General features: G+C 49.7%; 1 protein-coding gene across 1 annotated transcript in view; it reads left to right on the top strand.

The window, feature by feature from the left end:
- GCN1 (GCN1 activator of EIF2AK4) overlaps positions 1-23,656 on the top strand; it is a 1,783,851-nt gene that overhangs the window by 900,757 nt on the left and 859,438 nt on the right. Inside the window, exons 23-24 of the mRNA XM_069619734.1 lie at positions 18,912-19,025; positions 19,274-19,472. Coding sequence (XP_069475835.1) covers positions 18,912-19,025; positions 19,274-19,472 — 313 coding nt within the window. The remainder of the gene's footprint in view (positions 1-18,911; positions 19,026-19,273; positions 19,473-23,656) is intronic.

Here is a 23,656-nt window from a genome sequence, read left to right as displayed (position 1 = left end):
GGAAGTCGGGATTTGCTCCAGATGTACAGGCCCGTCTTCTGAACATGCCCATTGATGGCGCTCATTTATTTGGCAGCAAGGTTGACGAGAGGCTTGCGAGGTTGCAGACTTCAAAAGCTGCGGCATAGTCTTTAAGCGCCGCGGTGCGTCAACCTCCACCTTTTCGTCCTAGGGGACAGCAGTGGAGGGGAGGTTCCTTTCTTTTCTACTCCTCCTTTGGTAGAACAAGAGTGGCCGCCAGTCGAAGGGGCCAGAGAAAAAGTACCCGTGGTGGTCGGGGAAATCATGGTGCCAAAGCTGCTCTGGCAGCTGCTTCTTTGCCTTCAGGCACTGCCGCAGCTGCTTCCAAACAATCGTGAGGCCATGTCCCATGGTTCGCCGGTTGGGGGCAGACTGTCTCAGCATCTCGAAGAATGGCACGCCATTACTTCAGATGCGTGGGTTCTAGATACCATAGCCCACCGCTACTGCCTTCCCTTCCTTCAGCAGCCTCTCGACAATCCACCGGGGAAGCACTCTTTGAAGAGTCTGGATCCACTTCTCGTGCAGGAAATCTTGTCCCTGCTGGAGAAAGGTGCCATAGAACTGGTGCCTGTAGCGGAGTGGAACAAGGGTTGGTATTCCCCTTATTTTTTGATCCCAAAGAAAGACTGGGGATTGAGACCCATCATGGACTTGTGTTGGTTGAACAAACTTCTCAGGAAGGACAAGTTCAAGATGGTCGCTCTTTCTCAAGTCCTCCAGGCCCATCAACTTCAGGATTGGTTGGTGTCTCTGGACCTCCAGGATGCTTACTTTCATGTGCTGATTCATCCCGCGCACAGAAAGTACCTGAGGCTTGCGGCTGGCGACTCACACTCTGTTTCGGGTCCTGCCGTTCGGATTGACCTCTGCCCGAGGGTCTTCACCAAGCTCATGATGGTGGTGGCAGCGTACCTCAGGCGAGGGGGGGGGAGGGGATTCACATCTACCCCTACCTGGACGATTGGCTGATCCGGGCGCGCTCCCCCGAGCTAGCTTTGGATCATCTCGGTGTCACCTGCCGCACCCTCCACAGGCTGGGCTTCTCCCTGAATTTAAATAAGTTGCACCGGACACCTTTCCAACAGCTCCAGTTCTTGCCTTCCAAGGTAAGGGCTCATCACATTGTACAGATGGTTGCCAAGTTTCAACATGCCCAGAGTCTCCTGGCTTTTGAGCTCTTAAGGTTGCGCGTCCTCATGGCTTCCTGCATTTTTCTGGTGCCAGAGGCCAGGCTGCGGATGAGATCCCTGCAATGGGTCCTCAAAATGCAGTGGTCGCAGTTCTCCGTCAGGATGACTGATTGTTAGGCAGAATCCTGTGCAGTTCCCTTAGGGAGCACTACAGAAGATTAAGACTACAGGCATGAGCAATAAATCCCCTTTGGTATTCGTCTGTACCCCAAAGATTTAGTTGGTAGCTGTGGCTAAGCAGTCAGACTTATCTCAAGAGAGATGAGCAGTATTCAGGGTTTACACGATAAGGCCATAATACTATGGCACAAGGAAACACTGACCAAAGCTTTGTATTAAAAAGAATATATATTTATTTTACACACTTCTAAGTTAACTCATTAATCACAGCTATTAAAGCAAGTCAAAATCAGTCGATAAAAGTATACACGACTCCCTAGTTAAATTGTAGACGAGTTTGAGCAAGAGTGAAAACTGAGCAAAACGGCACATTGACAACCAAACGCACATGGCACTCTAGCAATTTCTCACAAGGGAGGGAAAGGGCATGTTATGCAGGAATATATTAGACACCCTAGCAACACTTCCCCTAAGTTTGTGAACAAGTTTAGGCAAGGCAGTACTTTAGCATGTATAATACTTAAATGAAAACCGAGCAAAATGGCACTTCACAAGTTTTAAGTCGGAAGAAGGTGGTTATAAGAAGTAGGTGCACCAACACAGTTTTAGTTGAGAAGCAATCTAGAGAAGGCAGTTCTAACAAATTCCGCCAGAGTCAATAGGCCTGTGCCAGAGTCAGTGGTACAGCGAAAAGAGCCCAGTGGAAAAATGTTCTTGTAGCTGCAGTCAAGTCTTTGTTAAACGATTCAAAAAGGTGGATGCAGAAGGTGAAAGACAACGTTGGAGGATAGGGACGGCCAACCCAACAGGTAAAGGATTTAAAGCACCTTTAGCAATACCACGCGAAAAGGGAGGCCTGGCGGAACAAAGTACCTTAAAATGTAGAAGAGGCTCCTGCGGTGGCGGTTGTTCCTGGCGGTTCCTGCAGTTCGGGAGATCCAGCAGAGGAAGAGACTATCGTCGTGGAGGAAGGTTCGAGTTACTGCACTGCCCAGGGATGAAACCAGCCGCGGTGCTGCCCAATGAATAAAAGGTACGCTCCTATAAATCGCGGTCCGGGTGGACGGGTGCCTGGCTATCCGGTCTCCGAGTGCAGGGCACTGCCGATTCGACCAAGGCAGGTCCAGGAAGGCGATTGGCAAACTGGTTGGCCGCTCAAGGGAAGAAGGCTCTTGCAGATGAAGATCTTCTCTCGTAGTGTGGAGAAAAGTGGTGAGACGCTGCAGCAGGGCTTCACCGGTGGTTCAGTCGTTGCAGATGTCTTTGGCTTCTCTCCTCTTCGGCTTCTTAGTTCCAGTGGCGACGTCTTGCTCTTCCAGTCCTCAGGACTCTGCTTTTATGCAAAAAGATCCCCATTCATACAGCCTAGCTGTCACTCGCACAGTGAAGTGGTCATCCTGGCGGGAGACCCTCCAGCCTATCCGGGCAGAGTGCGACCTGGGTTGCTGAGGCAACCCTGTGCAGGGGGGTCCTACTCCCCCTCCCACACAATGGATCCACCCCAGACTCTGTGGCGCCGAAAGGAGGGCTTCTTGGCAGAAGCCCGCCAAAAGGACGAACAAAGGATCCCCGACCTGGGTTAGGAGTTTAGAGAAAGACACGAGATAGAATTTATATAAAAGTTCTGGCAAGTAAAACCTACCTGAGTAAAATTTAAAAAAAAAAAAAACGGTGGTATGTTAGAGGCTGTCAGTAAATGTGGTAGCCTCGAACAATGGGAAAATCCCATAGGGAAATATTCATGGTCGAATATTTTTGGGAGTAACCACTGCCACCAGCCAGAAACCTTTTGAGAGAGGGACTGTACGGTACCCTCTCAAAAATGAACATACGGGAAAAATGATTAACCTTTGCCAGTACCGCCATAGTAAGATGGGTTGTACTGGTTTTGTTCATAGAGATTGACTAGTAAAGTCAATTGGGACTTTACATGCCCTGGGGGACAGTAGTCAGTTCCAGGGAATGGAGTCTACGTTTGGGGGTCGCTACGACACCCCTGTGTCACTGCACGGAGGGTGCTGTGTAACACATGTGGATAAAGATGGTTCCTATGGAGGTGAGATAAACCCCATAGACATTAAACACAAAAAATAGCCTAGAACACACATAGCAAAAATGCCCAAGAGTCGGGGAAAAAGAGTCACACTCTTAGCAGGAGAAAAAAAACAGACCCTTAAAATCCAGCAAAGCTGCTGCGGGACTCTATAGGTAAGGGAAATTAGCCATAGAATGAGAATTCTCCCTAACACGGATCCTGTTCAGATCGCACGCTCTCTCACAGGACCTTCTGTGGTGGGTGAACGAAGGGAACCTGATGAAGGGGGAACTGTTTTGGCAACCGTGGCCGGAGGTGACTAGTGACGGACTCTTACCTCACAGGATGGGGCACTCATGCCAACAACTTGACCGCCAGCGGTCGTTGGTCTCCGTCGGAGTCCAGACTCCACATCAATCTGTTAGAGCTGCGAGCCATCAGGCTGGCCCTGAAGGCTTTTCTGCCCTCAGTACGGGGGAAGAGTGTCTTGGTCATGACGGACAACACAGTGGCCATGCATTTCTCAGCAAAAATGGGGCAGGGATAGGGTCACTCCCGTTGTGCAGAGAGGTAATGCAGCTCTGGTTCTGGGCCATCCAGCAGGAAATTTCGATGTCGGCAGTACATCTGGCTGGTGACGAAAATGCGGCGGCTGACGCACTGAGCAGGCAGAGCACAGTCTCTCACGAGTGGGAGTTGGCTCAGGAAGTCCTTCTGGAGATCTTCGCCCTTTGGGGAACCCTGCAAGTGGATCTCATCGCCACCAGTGTCAACCGCAAGTGCAAGAGATTCTGCTGAAGTCCATTTCCTCCAAGAGGAGCCTTAGGCGATGCGTTTGTGGTGGATTGGCTATTCCCACTGCTGTATGCGTTTCCTCCAGTCCCCGTCATTCTTGAAATGTTGCGGAGGTTACGGAAGTTCAGTTCCCGCATGATCCTCATTGCTCCGGATTGGGCCAGGAGAGCGTGGTACCCGGACCTTCTGGAAATGTACTTCTGCCCTCCATGCCGTCTTCCCCGCCGAGAGGATCTGCTCTCGGGGAGGGGAGGATAGGGAGGACGGGTCGGGTTCTCTATCCAGAAGTCAAGACTCTCAACCTTCATGCTTGGTATCTGAAAGGTTGAGGTATAAGGATTGGGACCTCCCGGATGACGTGATGGAGATGTTGCTTTCGGCCAGGCGACCTGCAACAAAATCCCTGTATTGTTGGCATAAGTTCTGCGACTGGTGCGGGGATCACAATGTTGATCCTTTTCAGTGCTCCATTCCTATGGGTTTCTTTCTTGCTTTCTTTGGCCCACAGGGGCCTTCAAGTGGGTACCATTAAAGGTTACTGGTGGCGCTGTATCTTTAAGCGCTCGTCTGAAGAATGTTCTTACTTTAAGATTCATTTAATTTCTCAGTTTCCTAAAGGACTGACTAATATATTCCCGCCGTCCCCTTTCCAGGTGCCGGTTTGGGATTTGAATTGGTTTTGAGTTTTCTCATGGGTATTCTGTTTGAACCTTTACTTCGCATGCACTTTAAGCTAAGCCACCCTTTACTGTGTTTCACAAGGACAGGGTTGTACTGCGAGTAGGTTCTTCATTTCTACCTAAGGTAGTCTCTGAATATCAATATAGTCAAAAGGTGGTTTTTCCATCTTTCTAACCTCCTCATCCTGGTAAGGAAGAGGAGCGTCTCCATCGGTTAGATCCTAGGAGAGCTCTTAGCTTTTACATTTCTAGGATGTCCAGGGTCTGAGTGGACGATCAACTCTTTGTAGGATATGCTGGACACCAATTGGGCCAGGCTGTTATCAAACAGACCTTGTCCAGGTGGATTATCCTTACCATTACGGAGTGTTACCAATTGGCGGGTAAAGACCTTCCTGAAGGGTTGAGAGCTCATTCCACTAGGGGCGTGGCTACTTCCACCGCTCAGCAGCAGGGTGTTCCGAGTAGGAATATTTGTGATGCTGCTACTTGGGCTTCAATCCATACATTTGTAAAACATTATTCCCTGGATACAATCCATGAACAGGAAATGGCCTTTGGGAAGGCGGTTCTTTATTCCGCAATCTAATTGGTTATTTGAAATTCCTTTCCCTCCTCCATTTACTGGTACTGCTTTGTGAGTCTTGTCAAAGATGTGGAATATGTTGGAGGACACAATCCATTCGAAGAACAAGTTAGATATCAACTGCTAACATTCGTTCGACTGGATTTTCCTCCAACGTATTCCACATCGCCCTCCCAGCCTGCCCCTCTGGAGAATTTCCTATGCTGTTGCAGCTTGCGTTCCCTCAAGGCTATCTGCAGTCAAGCAGGCATTGTGTACGAGCAGGTCACACGTTATGGAGGAAAAAACATAAACTGAAGATATGGGTGCCGTGCAGCCTATTTATAACATCCGGTGACGTCTCCCTCGATGGAGGTCTTCGAGGGACATGGACCCTCTGCTGAAAAATGTCTGAAGCAGCACAGCTGTGCACATTACATGTCAAAGATGTGGAATACATTGGAGGAACATCCAGTGGAAAGAATGTTCCAAGTTGGTAAGTAACTTGTCCATTTTAATATAACTTTAAGTGAGTGTTTTCTTGCATCTCTGTATGAACTGATTTGTTTGTACTGCTCTACAGCTCACATAACTCCCTCCTAACAGAAGCCTGGCTACTCTGCCACTATACCGACTTGTGTAGTACAATTCTATATATTTTTTTTAATTTATTTGGTGTATTTAGTTTATTACAAACTTTACACTGTTTCCATTCAACATTTAAAAACAGTTCATTTCACATTACATTCCTCAGCGTTTTATATCATTCATTGTTTAACTCTGTATTTAACTAATATTGTCTTTTGTCATTCCGTTCACTTTTTCTCCGTTTCTTTAATGTTGCTTAATTTATAAACTGTCTTTCTCCTATAAACCAATCACTGAGCTCTGGGTCATACTGCCCCCCTGCCAATGACTGCCATCTACCTAAGCCCCTCCTCTGGCAGACATCTTCCGATTTTTACCGCACGTTCAAGTGTTAGGAGTCCTTGTGCTTAGCTCTTGAGCTTTTTCTACATTTTTGCGCTTTTTTGGAAGAGTTTACTCTATTTTTCGGTCAATCGAGCCTCGTGCTCCATCGATCAACCTCCTGATTAACAGTGACCTGTTTTTCAGAATTTTCAGCGCCCCTCAAGGGTGGATTTCATCAAGTTTCTTCTTGGAGTCTTCCAAAAGATTCTTCAGGCCTACACTATGTCAGAGGAGGAGGATTCAGCGCCCTTGTTAAAGATTTGTTCAGACTGCGGATTACGGAATGTCTTCTCGGATGACCGGCATTCCTAATGCCTTTAACCGACGCACAAGGAGGAAGATTGTGCTTTTTGTCAAATGGCCCGTGCGCTGAAGCACCGGCACAGGCGGCTCAAGGAGTGGCTGCAGGCCAAGGCAAGGTGAGTCCCGTGAGCATGCCTCCCCTGCTTCCAAGAAAGCTGAGCATGCTTCTAAGACCTTTGCGAGCGCCCCTTCGGCGGGGTCCCAACAGAAGGTGAACCACTGCAAGTCCTCTGCCACCTGGAACTCCGTTGCGACTGGCTCCGCGGCCAGGACGAGTACGGCGTCTCCAGCGCCTTCCACCAACGCTCGGGATCCTCGTCCAAGAGGAAATCTGACCATCTGGGCAAACTTCAGGAGACGCCCATGAACCCCTCCCCCCTCCCCCCTCTTCTCCACCTGTCGGAGAAGGCCACAGGGGAACGGGGCTCTGACCCTCCCCTGAAGGAAAAGGCCTTGGGATCGGTCCAGTCCGTGAAGGCCCACATGCATCAGATGGCCCAGCCTTCCATCTAAGGGGTATTGGCACCCCCCCTCGAAACCCTACATGGCGGAGCCAAAGGACACAATCCCAAAGGTGAAAGTGTCCCTCCTCCCCCCCACTCCCACCAGGAGAGAGTTCACTTTTCATCCCATAGAGAAGACACCGGAGCAGATGATGCCGGTCATTTCCCCAAAACTGTCCCCTCTGGTTGCGAAGAACGGGAGGGGGGGAAGCCACATGATAGTCCGGGGCTTGGATATCTACTCTGAGGAAGACCTTACTGCCCTCAAGATCATCCAGGAGGAGGAGAATGTCGGAAACCAGCCCTATGTCAGGGGTTCCGACAAAGGCGCTGATGAGCAACACATCGAGGACATGAGTGGTCAAGTGAACCCCCAGGTGTTAAGATGGATTTCTGAACTCTGACCTGGTGGGCAGAGGTTCAGAAGGCCAGCCTAGTTTCTTGGAACTGGGTAACCTCTGGACAAGCCAGACAAATCAAGGTAGCTATGGCAGGCGGTCAAGACCAGGTCTCAGGAGGGGTGAGGGTGACGGAAGGACCTCAATGAGCACACAGAGCAAGGACACTTGGAAATTACTCCCACACAGGTGTATATATCAAAAATATAAAGACATTTATTACAAGACCTTTGTAACTAAACACACAGTAAAGGAATCGCAGCAATACTACTAAACCAATGCAACACTATCAATGCAAGATATATACATTGGGGTCTAAAGGGTTAACGGCACAAAATATATCCACAACCTAGATGGGGAAGGAAATGGGCAGTGCAGGTAGTCTTTAGTCTCCTTTAACATCAAACACACACCTAACTAATAGGCAGTCCAAGCCCTAAGAAGAGAGGAGCCTTGTGCGCGATAGTACATATGATAGGTTATTTATAACGCGCTTAATACCCAGAGGTTTCTAAGCGCGGACCCAGGGATCGAACCTGTGTTTCACCATGTCGAGCACGCTGCCGCTGACCTATCCTCCTGGGACATGCAATACAAGCGCATGAAGCTGTTCTAATGGGCAAAACAGGGTCTCTTCAGGGGTCTCTAGTAGCCCAGGAAGGTGGGTGAGGCGATTAAGACTAGATTCCCACTATTCAGGGAGGACATCCACTTGAAGGCGGAAGCAGTTCCAAGGTTCGGAATAGTTTGCTAGTTCACACTAGCATTGGAAAGGAGAGTGGCCCCCAGGGGGCACTTGTGCGTAAAAATGGGAGGATGCGCTATGGGAACCAAGTAGGGTTAGGGTTACTCCCCGGCCCCAGGCGCACTCTGGACCAAACTTCGCCAATGGAGTCCACTGTGGTTCCAGGTTCAAATGCGACAAAAAGAATGTCTTTGCGGATTTCAGTTCCGAAGAAACCGCAATGATTCCCAAATCGGACAGTGGCAATTTCTCTGCTCCTGATGGATGGATCTGCCCAGTTTCACTGCAGCAGTCTTCAGGGGCAAGAGGTTCACAAATGCAGATCAACTGCAAAGTTTGCTACCGCGGCTGGGCAACACGGTAACCGAGTTTACTCCGGTCCTGGCGCACTCGTCTGACTTTAGATCTGGGAATGCCAAGTGTATGAAATTCGGTGTGAAGTTGCCGTGGACACAGAGTTGGCAGTATACCAATTTCGAGGGGATTGGGTCCTCCGACTTATTCCATATCTTTGACAGTAATCACCACAGCTGTGCTGCTTCAGAACATTTTCTGTGTCCTGCGTCGATGTCAATGCGCCGTGCCCGAGGTCGACGGCCGACGTCACCCAATGTGATAAGTAGGACGCACGATGCCCGTCGCCTCAGTTCTGTTTTTTACGCAAACGTGTTCGCTTCGTGAATCTCGGTACGGCTCGACTCTTTGGAGTTTCTGTTGTATTATTCTCGGTTTTGTGAAAAGCCTGTTCGTGACGATGTCTACCTCGTCTTCAACCCCGCGTCCGGGCTTCAAGAAATGCGGAGACTGTGGGTCCAAGATGTCGGTAACTGACTCGCACGATGCCTGCCTCTGGTGCCTCGGGGAGGCCCACGACACGGACGACTGTCGACTGTCAGTCGCTCACGGCCAAGGCCTTGCGGGAGCGCAAGAAGAAGTTGTCGGTAGGTAGGGTGTCTAAGCCCCGGAAGTCGAGGTCTGCGGGGGTTTCGACTGATGATTCAAGAGGCGACTCTCCGCGTCATCATCGGAGTTCCAGTGGGTCTCCTTCCAGGAGTCGGTCTCGCCACTCCTCTGCCTCTTCGAGGCATTCCCGGAAGCATCGGCATCGGTCGCCTTCCCCGTACTCTTCCGAGGACTCCGCCCGTCGGCGGGTCGCTTATCCCACCATGCAAGCGACAGACACCGCTCGCACGCCTTCGGGCTCGGGTGGTCGGCAAGGTTCGCGGGAGAGGTCCCGCTCGGACAAGGGTAACCGTTCTCGCCATGCCCGTTTCAGGTCCCGGTCCTCGACGCGCTCGAGACCGCGTGATCCTGTGCAGTCTTCGAGGAAGACATCAACGCCTGTGGCGCCAAGGTCGTCGACCTCTCTCGAGGCTCCTCCTCCGTGGGGGTTGTCAACACTGTCGGCACCTAGGTCATCTAAGGACACGCTCGGAGCTCTGGCTTCGAGGCCTGTGTCGACGCTTCCGATGCTGGCGGCGTTGTGGCTGACGTCAATGCCGTTTGAGGCGGTGGTGTCGGAGGGGCCCCGTGGCACGGGGGGGTCACCCCTAGAAAGGCTCTGGCTAAGGTCAGGCATAGCTTTGGTCCACAGGTGTCTTCCTCTCACCGCCTGGAGTACATTTCAGAGGGTGATGAGGGCTCTGATGAGGGCTTGGTTCTGGTTACGGTGCCAGATGAGCTTCTCTCGGGCCATAGCCAATTTGACCTAAGGCAGTCACTGCATGATGCCAGTGTACTGGACACCTCTCCGGAGGTGGAGTTTTGTAGGCCTGAGCCTGCCACTCATGCTGATTCTTCGTACCGGTGCCTTCTGTCTCGGGTCACCGAGTACTTGGGATGGTTGGCTCCCCCAGGGGAGTTTGTTCAGGATGATCTCACGGACCTCCTCGATCTTGGTCCCCCCACTGACCCGGTACTGCCGTTTCATATGGCTCTGCAGAGAAGGGTGGTAGCGGCGGCGGCGGCGTGGACTACCCCGGAGAGTCTCCTGGCAGTGGGCAAGTCTTTGTCGCGAAAATACCGTCCAGCCAGTAGCGACCCCTGCTACTTGTCCAGGCACCCCACTCCAGAGAGTTTGGTGGTGCAGGCGTCTACGGCCCCGGCGAAGCAGGCGTCGTATCCTACCATCCCTCCGGATAGGGACGACAACCGTTTTGATGGCTGGGCGAAGAAAGTGTTTTCTTCAGGGGGTGTGGCGCTTCAGGCAGCCAACTCCGTATGTGCCGTGTCTCGTTTCACACACACTCTGTGGAACTGTGTTGCATCAGCGGCTGAACGTATTCCCGAAGGAGACGAACAGGATGGTTTCCTTGCTATGGTTCAGGATGGCAAGGATGCCATGTGTGAGGCCGTTCAGTCGGGTTTGGACATGGCAGATTGTGTCAGCTGGTCCATGGCGGCGAGCACCGTACTACGCAGGTTTGCGTGGTTGCGGAAGTTGGGGTTTGCTCCTGATGTGCAGTCCCGGCTCCTCAACATGCCCTTTGATTGTGAACATCTTTTTGGCAGCAAGGCTGACGAGAGCCTTGAGAGGTTGCAGACCTCCAAAGCTGCAGCGAAGTCATTGGGCGCTGCAGTTCTCCAACCTCCACCTTTTCGTCCTAGGGGACAACAATGGAGGGGGAGGTTCCTTTCGCTATTACTCGTCCTTCAGTAAAACGAGAGGAGCTGTCAGTCAAAGAGGGCACCGTAAGAGTGCCAGAGGTGGAAAACAGGGTACTCGAGGTGCCAAGGCCACTCGGGCAGTTGCCTCGTTGCCCTCAGGCAACGCCGCAGCTGCTACCACTCAGTCATGAGGCCAGGTCCCATGGTTCGCCGGTTGGGAGAAGGCTGGCGCAGCATCTTGTAGAATGGCGTGCCATTACTTCAGATGTGTGGGTTCTGGAGATCATAACCCACGGCTACTGTCTTCCCTTTCGGCAGAGGCCTCACGACAATCCATCTGGGAACCTCTCTTTGAAGAGTCCGGATCCGCTCCTTGCGCAGGAAATTCAAGCCCTGCTGGAGAAGAGCGCCATAGAACTGGTGCCTGTAGCGGAGAGGAACAAGGGATGGTATTCCCCTTATTTTTTATTTCGAAGAAAGACTGGGGATTGAGAACCTTCATGGACTTGCGTGGTTTGAACAAACTCCTCCGGAAGGACAAGTTCAAGATGGTTACTCTCAAGTCCTCCAGGCCCTTCAACTTCAGGACTGGTTGGTGTCTCTCAACCTCAAGGACGCTTACTTCCATGTGCCGATCCATCCCAAGCACAAGAAGTACCTGAGGTTCGCGGTTGGCGTCTCGCACTTTCAGTTTCGGGTCCTGTCGTTCGGATTGAACTCCGCCCCAAGGATTTTCACCAAGCTCCTGGTGGTGGCAGCGCATCTCAGGAAAGGGGGGATTCACGTCTACCCCTACCTGGACGATTGGTTGATCAGGGGGAGCTCTCCTGAGCAAGTCCTGTATCATCTGTCCGTCACCTGCCACTCCCTTCACAAGCTGGGCCTCCATCAATTTAAAGAAGTCCCATTTGACGCCAATACAGCGGCTCCAGTACATCGGAGCAGTGCTCGACACATCCCTGGGGCTGTTTTCCTCCCCAGGTGAGGGCTCTTCACATTCAGCAGATGGTGCACAAGTTTCAACTTGCCGAGACGCTCCCGGCGTTCGAGTTCTTGAGGTTGCTCGGCCTCATGGCATCCTGCATTCTTCTGGTGCCAGAGGCTTGTCTACGGATGAGATCTTTGCAGTGGGCACTCAAGATGCAGTGGTCGCACTATTCCGGCAGGATGTCGGACCCTGTTCAGGTGCCACCCTCGGTCGCCCAGGACCTTCTGTGGTGGGCCGTCAAAGGCAATCTGATGAAGGGAGTCCCATTTTGGCTACCCTGGCCAGAGGTGACGATCGTGACGGACGCATCCCTCACGGGATGGGGGAGCTCATGCCAACGAGTTGACAGTCAGCGGTCCTTGGTCTCCATCGGAGTCCAGACTCCATATCAATCTGTTAGAGCTGAGGGCCATCAGGCTAGCCCTGAAGGCTTTTCTGCCGACTGTGCGAGGAAAGAGTGTCCTGATTCTAATGGACAACACAGTGGCCATGCACTACCTCAACAAAAAAGGGGGGGGCAGGGTCACTTCTTCTGTGCAGGCAGGCGATGCAGCTCGAGTTCTGGGCCATCCAGCAGGAAGTTTCGATCTCGGCTGTTCATCTGGCCGGAGACGACGACGAGACGGCGGACGTTCTGAGCAGGCAGAGCACGATCTCTCACGAGTGGGAGCTGGCTCAGGAGATTCTCCTGGAGATCTTCGCCCTTTGGGGGACCCCTCAAGTGGATCGGTTCGCCTCCAGTGTCAACCGGAAGTGCGAAAAGGTTCTGCTTGCAGGAATTTCCTCCAAAAGGAGCCTTAGGAGACGCGTGTGTGGTGGAGTGGTCATTCCCACTGCTGTACGGGTTTCCTCCAGTCCCCGTCATCCCGCAAGTACTGCCGAGGTTCAGTTCGCGGATGATCCTCATAGCTCCGGCGTGGGCTCGGAGGACGTGGTACCCGGACCTTCTTGACATGTCCATCTGCCCTCCACGTCGTCTTCCCTACCGAGACGATCTGCTCTCACGGGATGGGGGGGTGAGGTTCTCCATCCAGAGGTCAGATCCCTCAACTTTCACGCTTGGCTTCTGAAAGGTTGAGGTATAAGGATTGGGACCTCCCTGAAGACGTTTTGGAGGTGTTGCTCTCGGCCAGGCGGCCAGCAACAAAGTCTCTGTACTGTTGCCGTTGGCGTGAATTCTGCGACTGGTGCAGAGTTAAGAATGTGGATCCTTTTGTGTGCGAGATTCCCATGGTTGTCTTTTTTTGCTTTCCTTGGCCCACAGGGTCTTTCAAGTGGGTACCATTAAAGGTTACATGGCGGCGCTGTCCATATTTAAGTGATCGTCTGAAGAATGTTCCTATTTTAAGATTCCTTTAATTTCTCAGTTTTTGAAAGGGCTCACTAATGTGTCCCTCTGTCTGCCTTTTCTGGTACCCGGTTGGGATTTGAAACTTGTTAAGTTTCTTATGGGTGCTCCGTTTGAGCCTTTGCATTCTTGCCCTTTGAGACTGTTAACTCTTAAAACTGTGTTTTTGGTTGCGGTTACTTCCGCTCGCTGAGTGAGTGAGTTACAGGCACTTTCAGTTAAACCACCCTTCACTGTGTTTCATAAGGACAGGGTTGTCCTTTGAGTTCGTCCTTCCTTTCTTCCGAAGGTGGTTTCGGAATTTCATTTGGGCCAGAAGGTTGTTCTTCCGGCATTCTATCCTTCTCCGCATCCTGGTAAGGAAGAGGAGAGGCTCCATAGGCTTGATCCTAGGAGAGCGTTGAGCTTTTATATTTCACGCATGTCCCGGGTCAGAGTGGGCGATCAACTCTTCATTGGTTACGCTGGAAAGCGTTTGGGACAAGCTGTGACGAAACAGACTTTGTCTCGTTGGATTATTTTGGCTATCTCCGAGTGTTACCGCTTGGCTGGTAAGGACCCACCCACCGGCTGGCTTGCGGGCCCATTCTACAAGGGGTATGGCTGCATCTACTGCCCTACAGAGGGGTATTCCTATTCGTAACATCTGTGATGCAGCCACCTGGGCTTTAGTACATACTTTTGTAAGTCACTACTCTCTCGACTCCATCTGAGGACAGTATCTTTCCTTTGGCAAGGCAGTTCTTTATTCAGCAATTTGATTGGGCATGCTAAATTTGTGTTCTAAATTCTTTTCCCACCTCCTTGCTTTGGTACTGCTTTGGGAGTCTGTCAAAGATATGGAATACGTCGGAGGACCCAATCCCCTCGAAGAACAAGTTACTCTCTTACCTGGTAACATTCTTTCAATGGGATGGTCCGGCGACGTATTCCATATCGCTCCCTCCCTGCCTACCCCGCTACAGAATTTCTTATGCGATTGCAGCTTACGTTTCCGCAAGGCTTTCTGTGGTCATACTGGCAGAAGATTGGTGCCACACGTTCTGGGGAAAAAACTACAACTGAGGCTACGGGCGTCGTGCGTCCTACTTATAACATCCGGTGACGTCGGCTCGACGGAGGCCCTTGAGGAGGCGTATCGACGCAGAGGCCGAAAGATTTTCCAAAGCAGCACAGCTGTGGTGATTACGGTCATAGATATGGAATACATCGTCGGACCATCCCATCGAAAGAACGTTACCAGGTAAGAGTAACTTGTTCGTTTGGCTGAAACCTTGTGGGCATCCTTCAGGGCCTGCAGTGACTTTCCCAATTCTAGATGTCCCCTCAGCCGAGTTGAGAACCAACAACCGGAGGCAAGTCTGCCGGGCGACAACCGTTGCTGTCCCAAAACCTGTGAAGGGCTCAATGAGCCAGTATTGCAAAGGTCCTCTGCTTGGCGTCCCAATGCAATAGTGCAACCGTCTGATCCCTCCGATGTCCATTATGCAGCCACCATGGCCAAAAACCCCAAATCGGGGTCTGTGGTCGTCTCACTTTGCAGAACGTCCTTTGGCATTGTTTTCTTCATTGAGAAGTTACTTGTCTTGATTCCTGCCCCTCATGTCCCCAGCCCTCCAAGATGTCAGACTGGAGCCAGGCCACGATCACCTACAGGGCCTCTCCATCCCTCCAAAGACCCACTTTGAGTCAGACTTGGTGCTTGTGGCACCAGACTCACTCACTCCCATAGGATAACATTGGGATTAGACTTGTAGTGCATTGATGGGGACAAGATGGATGCCCCCACATATTTCGTTTCCCAGAACTGCATGTGCGGTCTAGTCTTTTGGGCTGAGAAACATACTTTGTGTTTTCTGCACCTGCAGCGTGACATTCACCGTGTTTGGATCGGTCTCCAGTAGGTCTATATCTTTCTTCTACGCTCAGCTCCTGCAAGAACACCGTTAGGAACAGCCTTACCTTGCGGCACTTCTGCCCATCATTCATTGCTCCTTCTTTTCTGCGGGCATCTTCAGCGGTGTCATTCCATCCCGGCACGCCGCTTCCTAAGGAAAATGGAAAAGAACAGAAAAAAGGCATTAGTAAGCATTCTGCAAATCTTCGCTTATTTTTAAATACTGTACGAGCTTCAAACGCTTATCTGAATCCCAGCCGCTCTGGGGGAACTCTGTCTCGGGAACTTCTCGTCCATCTGCAAGAGGGAAAAGACACTCCAGGTTAGCGTGGAAACATCTAGAGGCGCTGCATACCGCGCTTACCCACCGCATTTGTTCTTCATAACCGGCATCCACGCTGAAAACGTCGCAGCATCTAAAAGACACAGAAAAAGAACTCAGTTCAATAAAAATACAAAAGGGGTGCATCACGCCCACTCACCTTCAGCGCTACTCATCTCAGCAGCACGCCGCCATCCCCGGACGCCGGCCATCATCTAAGGAAGGAAAGGAACGAAGTTGGAGATCTGTTCAAAAGACTCATTATACTTACCTGTCAGACTCTTGCCAGTGAAGTAACTAGGCAGCAACGAGCCCGCATCAATCAACGCGCCCCTGCGCTGAAAGCAGGACGGAGAGCACACTATCCAAGAAACGGTGAGCTGTGGATCAAAGGGAAGGGTTGGACCTCGGGGAAGAAGAGGTTCAAGCACACAGAGATAATAGGGAGTTAAACTCTACCAATCCTGTTTTTCAGGCCCAGTCTCCAGTCGAATAGCCTCCAGGGAAGGGTTTGAGGTCGTAAGATGTCAGAACAGGCTGAGTGAGGTCCCCGTGGATACCAGGTGAGCGTTACAGTACTGTCCCGCTTCTAGGTACTTACCTGGGGCTTGCTGAATTGTGCTTTTGTCCCCAGGGACTGCATTCAGCTAGTCCTTGTACCCCTCCAGGGCTTACCTTGAGCTACATTGGGGTGGACAACCCATTGTGCTCTTCCTTGCCTTGGTTGCACTGTCTTTGGGGCAATCCGGCTAGAGAAACTGCATTTCCTTGCCAAAGCAAAGCTCACTGTTACCAACCTGCTAACTGAAGAGTTTTCTGCTCGACTCTGCTTCTTACCGTTGAGGTACGGCACAGTAGATTGGCGATGTGGCTAAACGCCAAGGCTTCTACCCTGTGTGGCAAGCAGGGGCATGCCTTACCCAGGACGGGCCGGTCCGGGGAGCGGGCTTGTAAGTCCTTTGAGTGCGCTTTATCCTCCCTCATTTCCTACCTTCTCAGACACTCTGGAGCCTCAGCGGGGAATACAAAGGATTCCCGCCGAAGATAAAACTTCAACCAAGGTCGTTCCTGCCTAGAATGGCTGAACACCTCAGAAACAACAAGATAACGAGAAATGGCGAAAAAAGGAACCCATCATTCTAGCAGATTGTAGCCCTCCTGTGCATTCTCGAGGCTGATTTGACAGCCTACGAGTAATGGACTAAAAGTCATAAAGCACAGACTATGGGGAGACATAAAGTCACCAATAAAAAGAGTAAGACTAGGCGAGAGGCGAAAAAGATTCCCACTCACCTAGGAATAATGGAAAAATAAGCAAAAGGTCCTGTGGTTGACACAGGTCAGGAAGATTTCACTGAAATTAAAATCTTACCCACAGTTCCTAGTTTCCTTTTACCTGGCAGGCACCAAGAACCCAATGCAGACTCGCTCAGCAGGGAGCTGCGGTCCTGCCATGAGTGGAAACTTCAACAAGGGTTTCCCCCCAGATTGACCCCTTTGTGAGTGTTGTCAACTTCAGAAGCCAGAAATTTGCCAGCAGATCTCCTCTGCCAAGGAGGGCGCTTTCTCATTCCTGTGGACGGGCTCTTCTTGTACGCCTTCCCTCCGATTCTGCTCCTGCTTTGTGCGATCAACACACTCCATGTTGCCATTGCAGGATGATCCTGATCGAACCGGCGTGGCCGCGGCAGATCTGGTATATGGAATTTTTCCATCTGTACTTGGCTCCGTCCATCCTGCTTCCTGACCTTCTCTCCTGTGAAAACAGAACAATACTACACAGATGTTGCTGTGCCTCACGACCTGGCTCCTGCAGCCCTAGAGTTTGGGTGCAATGCCCTGCCTTTGAAGTGCAGAAAGGTCACGGCCAAGGTCAGAGCTTCCTCTACGTTGCCTTGTTACAGTCACAAATAGAAGCTCTTCACAGTGTGGTCCAGTACTCAGAAGATTACACCTCCTGCGCATAACTGCTCTGCAGCTCCTTACGTTCCTGCTTTCGCTAGCCAAAACTGGGCTAGCTCATGCCTCCAAGGTTCATCTAGCTGCCATATCTCGGTACACCGGGCGCCAGGCAAGCCCTCCCTGTGGTTGCACAGACTCGTCGAGGTGTTCCTCAAAGTCCTCTTCCGGACTTTTCCGCCGGAGAAGGCTCCTACCCCGGCATGGGAGCTCAACGTGGTTTTGACTAAGCTCATGGGCCTGCGTTTGAATCAATGCATTTGGCCCTTCTGATGTTTCTCTCGTGGAAGGCTGCCTTCCTGGGAGCTTCACCTCGGCCAAACGAGTCTGGGAGATCAAGGCCCTCTCCTGTAAGCAGACAGACTTAACCTTCCACGCTATTAAGGTGGTACTGCGGACCCATTCCACCTTCATGCCGAAGGTTCCTTCTGATTTCCATCTGGTTCTCCCTAACCCTTCTATGGCTGCTAAAAGGACTTTGCATTCGTTGCTCGTTCCTTGAAGTTTTATGTGGCACGCATGAAGGATTTTCGGAAAACATCTCAGCTGTTTATCAATTTTGGACTAGTTGGACATGGGAAGGCCGAGACTAATGCTTCTATACCCTGGTGGATCTCTGGCTGTGTCATGCACTGTTATCTTCTGGCCAACAGACCTCTTCCAGGCCAGCCGAGAGCCCACTCCACCAGAGCCATCACAGCTACAACAGCGTTTCTCTATGGTGTTCCCCTGCTTGACATCTGGAGGCCTGCTATGTGGGGGTCCACCCACACCTTCACGAGATTCTACTGCATCGACAGGGATTCCAGGGAGGAGTCCCGGGTCGGCCAAGCAGTGCTACGCAACCGGTTTGCTCGAGGAGAGTCTGTTCCAGTGGTAAGTGTATTGCTTCTGTTGAGCCTTGCCACCTCCCGTGGTTGTGCATATGTACTGCTGTGCAATCATTTTCATGAACATGTGAATCCCTGCAAGACCCCATGGTGGACAAGTAACCAAGTTACATACCTGTTCTGTTCTCCAGCATGGGTCTTGCATGGATTCACATGCACATCCTCCTTCCTTCCCCTGTTTGTTCTTGCTTCATACTGCCACTTTATGTGCTCTAGCAAATCTGAAGATCACCACCTGGGGTGGAGTTTAGGAGGACGAGTGTCATTGGCTGGGGGCAGTATGAACCAAAGGACAATAATTGGTAATGGAGGAGACCAGCAGTTTTCATTCTAAAGCAAAACTGCTTTCTTTTTACCAAGGATTCCCAGCCCGACTACAGGGAATATTCATGTGCATGTGAATCCATGCAAGACACATGCTGGAGAACAGAGTTTACAGGTAAGTAAGTTGTTACTTCTGGTAGTGCAGGGGCGCTGCCATGATCTATAAATAGTATCCTAACCGGTCCATCCCCAGTGTGCTGATGCATTTTCCCAATGAGTTGGTAAATTCTTAAATATTTTCTGTAGGAGATGATGAAGAAGAAAGGAATTAAGGAGGAGGTGCAGCTTACCACCAAACAGAAGGAGCTGCTTCAAGCACAACTTGATAAGGAGGCCCAAATCAGGAAGCGACTGGTGGAGGTATGTAGCTCTCCTTGCTTTCTGTCAGTGAGTGAATCTGTACAGTGGGTGGGCCACTCTCTTAAATTGTTTCCGATATGTCCTAGTTTTTGTGAAAATGCAAAATTCTGTCCACGTGCTGGTGTATGTGTAGTTCTTACACTTTCAGGTTTGTTATGGTTTTGCTTTAGCTCAAAACTAATTAAGTTAAAGAAGCTAGTCGCCTAGTAATTTGGAGGATTTCACTAAAAATGTTTATTCTTTTTAAGCTGGACACAGAGCTTGTGACGTCGCTTGGTCTTCTGGATGCCATTTTAAAGAAAAATCCAACTGAACTCTGCCAGTACGTCCCTGTTCTGGTCAACTCCTTCTTGCCATTATTCAAGTCTCCATTGGCTGCTCCCAGGGTGAAGACTCCCTTTTTGTCATTAGCAGACTGTCTCATGCCTGCTCGGCTGCATAATCTTGGTAAGGCTTTTAAGCATGTGCGTGCAGGTTTCAGGTTTTGCTTCTAGGATTCAGTAAGAGATTCTGGAGTAGGCATCCCTAATTGGCAATAGTTTTAAAATACATTTTTGTAAAGTGTATTGGGCTGCTGTTGAAAACAAAATCTAGTTATCCAACCTGCTCAAACAAATGTGTTTTGTGACTTTATAAAAACAACTCTACGTTCCAATCCAGGTGCCTTCCAGCACAAGCGGACAAATGCTTATTCTCCAGCTTTTTACCAGTGCTCAGGCATTTCTGTTTATAGGTCTGATATTTGTGAGACATAGACCACTATCCAGTAGCATGAATAATGTAATTGTCCTCTGAATGAGGAACTCCATTTTGTTAATTGCTTCATTTGAATAAAATGTTTGTCAGAAAGTATTTATATTAGCCGCCATCACAACTGTAGTGGTATTATGGGGTTAAAGCTTGTTTGAAAAAGTGGCCTATTGTGCCCTCCCCTAGAGCAAGCCAGGCAGTGGTCTGTGGAGGAGAGAATTAGCAGGGGTGGGACAATGGCAGCGTAAGCAGTATGCCAAAATGAACATCAATGGAAAAACACTGGGTTTGGGGGAAAGATGTAAGATAGTTGTGTTAAGAGGTAACTTATTTCATCATTTGCTGACGGATCAGCCGAAGTTCTAATAAGAGGTGATCAAGCCTGTTCGTAAAGTCGACAATTTTCTGTGGTATTAGATTCTAGTACATTGTCCAGTGATAATAGAGATGGTACAAGCAGTTATTTTAGACTCTGGGTTGTGCTAAATTATCCTCTTGATGTATGGAGGCTTTTTCACCATAAACCGTCCACCCTTTTTTCAGAGTTAGTATTCTGGGAGTTGCCAGTCTGACAGAAGTGGCAGTTCCTAGAGTTCGCTAGTCATAGGTCAGAGCGGGTGGATCAAAGGTAAAACACTGCAGAAATGACTGGGGCAAATTCTGAGTTGTATTAAGGAAAATAGCATTTACACAGGGGTGGCTTCAGAGAGGTAAAGGAGTATTTTGTAACTAACATTTATAATTTTTCATCTTTCTCTCATTCATTTTAATGAGGCCCACAACATTTCTGTTATTTGATTGGACTTTAGCTGATTTTTGAGGTGAGTGATGTCCTTTTTAGCCCCACCTCCCAGCCTACCTCATTCGCTGTGGGCTCATTGGGTAGACCATCATGCTCCCAGTATCATTTCCCTTGTTTTTTTTATTCTAGCAAATGGCGGTGCACTGATTTAAAATGTCTTTCATTGGGTAGTTGAAAACTTGATCAACCCTGTTTGAGCTAGTTCACCAAATACATACATATTATGTATGTTTAGAAAAGGGATAGGGTTGTGGGACAGAGCTGGAGCATGGGGTGGCTCCACCCATAACAGGAAAAAAAACAGGTTGATGACTATAGCCGCTTAAAATGAGTCGACCAATTTTAAGATGACAGAATAAATATTTTAATCGTGTAGCACCCCAGCCACCCTAAGTGCAGTGCTCCAGGTACACTTTTTGTCCCATTCTTTTCTGTAACTAACAATGTTAATTTTAGGAATTCAGAACAGACGGTTAGTAAACCAATGCTTTCCTATTTTCCAGTGGAATTGTCTGGTCCCAATCCACAACCCTGCTACTGTGGCTGGTTGATGGGCAGATTGTCGGGGAGCTGCCCAATATACGTGTTTGTATGTTGCCAATTGTTGGGTTAGTTTTTCATATTTATGATAAATCTCCCTGACCTGTGTCTACCCCAGAACATTTTTCTTGGGCTTCGTGATTATTTTACTCTGTCCCTATGTGAACAGGAATCTCTTTCCTCTCACCTAGTTTTTTCCTTTTTTTATGGGTGGCCTTCTTAGGTCTCTCCATGGTGTGTAATTGGAGTTATTGTTTCCTATAACTTTTAGGCTTAGGCTGGGTTGCCCCTTTGGGCTTCCCTGTTAATTTCTCTTTAATGTATTTGGGAGAAGTACTGTTCCCAAGGGGTTAAGAGGGGTTTTCATCCGCTTTACTTTTATATGGTGAGCCAGCACACCTCACCTTATGTGGCGTGCTAGGGGGATACAATGTATCCCCTTGCATACTTGTAGCATTTTTGTTACTTTTGCAAGTTTGCTTGAATGGCTGGTGACAGTGGTTTTACCTTAGTGACTTTTTTGTCTCGATACTCAGGCTGTCCATCAGCCTCGGTAATGTACAGACGAGCCACCGTCTTCCTCAGTGGAAGTTTTGTTTTTCGGCGGGAATCCTTTGTATTCCCTGCCCAGGCTCCAGAGTGTCTTGAGAAGGCAGGAAGTGAGTAAGCAGTCAAACTCTGCAGCCCTTTCTTTCACCTTGTCTGAAATGAACCAAGTCCCAATGGTTGGGGGGCTGCTGGCTGTCCTGATTGGACAGCCAGACCACCTACTTTCTGTAAACTACAGGTAGAGATTGCTGAAGTTGTGTTGTAGTTCCTGATAAATATTCTGAACATGGAAGCTGTTGCTAAGTCGACCACTGGGGCAGAATCCGAAGAGGAAGATTTAGGAAAGGCGTCTAACGATTTCCAGAGACCAGAGATCCTGCTCTGTAACCGGACCCTGATGCAACCCTTCCTTCCAATCGAACTGGGAGTCCTGAATACGACAATTCCTACCCAGAAGCTGGTGTGATCCACTAGTCTCAAGAAGACTTACATTTTGAGCCATCCCAAGCCGTCTGCGACCTTGCTGGAGTGCAGACCGCCAATTCCATGAGACCTCAAGCCTGAAGTTAGAATCCGTCTGACACAATTCGAATCCCTGAAGTCCCCTCACCAGAGAGTGTATGACCGAGGGAGTGAAGAGATTCATTCTTCATCTGCTTGCTGTAGAAAGGCGCCATATCCACAGAGCCGCGGAAATCCGTGTAAAAGCCGTTGCCGTAAGCCTCCTCTGACTGCTGCTGCAAGCTCCCGTCCAGTTCTTTTGTTTCCAGACCAGGAATCAAGGGACCGAGTCCTGTGCTGCTGCATCCTGAAGGCATCTACCCAGTAGCTCTTATTTTCTCCTAAGGTAATGTGTGGGCTTGGGTAGTGCTTAACCTAAGTCTGGCGTGCGTCCTGTGAGACAGAGTGGGTGATTGTGTGGTTGGAAGTTTGCCCATACCGCATATAGGAAGCCTTCTGTGAAGTCCCTGAACACTTTAACTAACTCTGAAGGTGATGCTTACTTGTTTAAGACGGTATCCTCTGGAACTTTGGCTTTCTTGCAACTGAACCCTAGCTCAACCTCCCTCCGGCTGGCACCTAGACCACTAGAGTCCCGCTTTTGCTTATGAGAGAACTCCTACAATAGACTAGGGAAGTACTGGATAAGAAAGGTATTCTGCCTTGAAAGTATGAAAGTACTCATTGGCTAAAGAAGTTAGTGTGGTAATTGTTTCTCTGTGAAAGAAGTTACAAAGTGTCATTAAGTTTCTGCTTATCTTTGAGTTGCATTGTTCCCCTCTAAAAAGTATGTCTTGAATGCCGTTGCCCCTTCTAAAAATGCATACATGTTGGTCCTATTTTATCATTGCCTGACTGAATTAGTGTAAAAGCTTACCAGTAGGGTTTACCTACCTTGAATAAAATTGTGTTCTTCTTGAAGTGTAACTTGGTTTTGCTCCCCTCCCGCCCCCGCGATCTGCTTTATACAGACCTAAAACGGCCTTTGAGTTAATACTCGTCTTTGAGTTGCTTGTAGCCCCTCTTAAAAGTATGTTTTACTCAACTTGATTGGCTGCTGCTCCTCTAAACTTGTAACCCTGGGTTGTGCTTCCCTGAATTGCTTTGGTACTATTCTAAAATAGTTTCATAAAGTTCTTACTTACCTTGGAAACTGTATTCTACATTTCAAAGGGATTGATTGTGTCCTCCGACGTATTCCACATCTACGACAGATAATCACCACAGCTTCGGAAAATGTTGTCGCCTGCGTCGATGATGTAGATTCGCTGTCCCTCGATGGCCTCCGTCGAGCTGACGTCACCGGATGTTATAAGTAGGACGCACGACGTCCGTAGCCTCAGTTCCGTTTTTTCCAGGAACGTGTTCGCTTCGGTTCTTCTCCTGATTGAATTGGTTCTTAGAACTTGATTTTGTGAAGTATCATGTCTTCGTCTTCTACCCCGCGGTCGGGCTTCAAAAAGTGTCGAGACTGCAGTTCCAAAATGTC

The sequence above is a fragment of the Ambystoma mexicanum genome, chromosome 10 (assembly GCF_040938575.1).
Source record: "Ambystoma mexicanum isolate Mex_15411 chromosome 10, UKY_AmexF1_1, whole genome shotgun sequence".
In the NCBI taxonomy this organism is placed as follows: Eukaryota; Metazoa; Chordata; class Amphibia; order Caudata; family Ambystomatidae; genus Ambystoma; species Ambystoma mexicanum.
The sequence above is the reverse complement of the archived record's forward strand: the minus strand, read 5'-3'. Positions and strand labels throughout refer to the sequence as shown.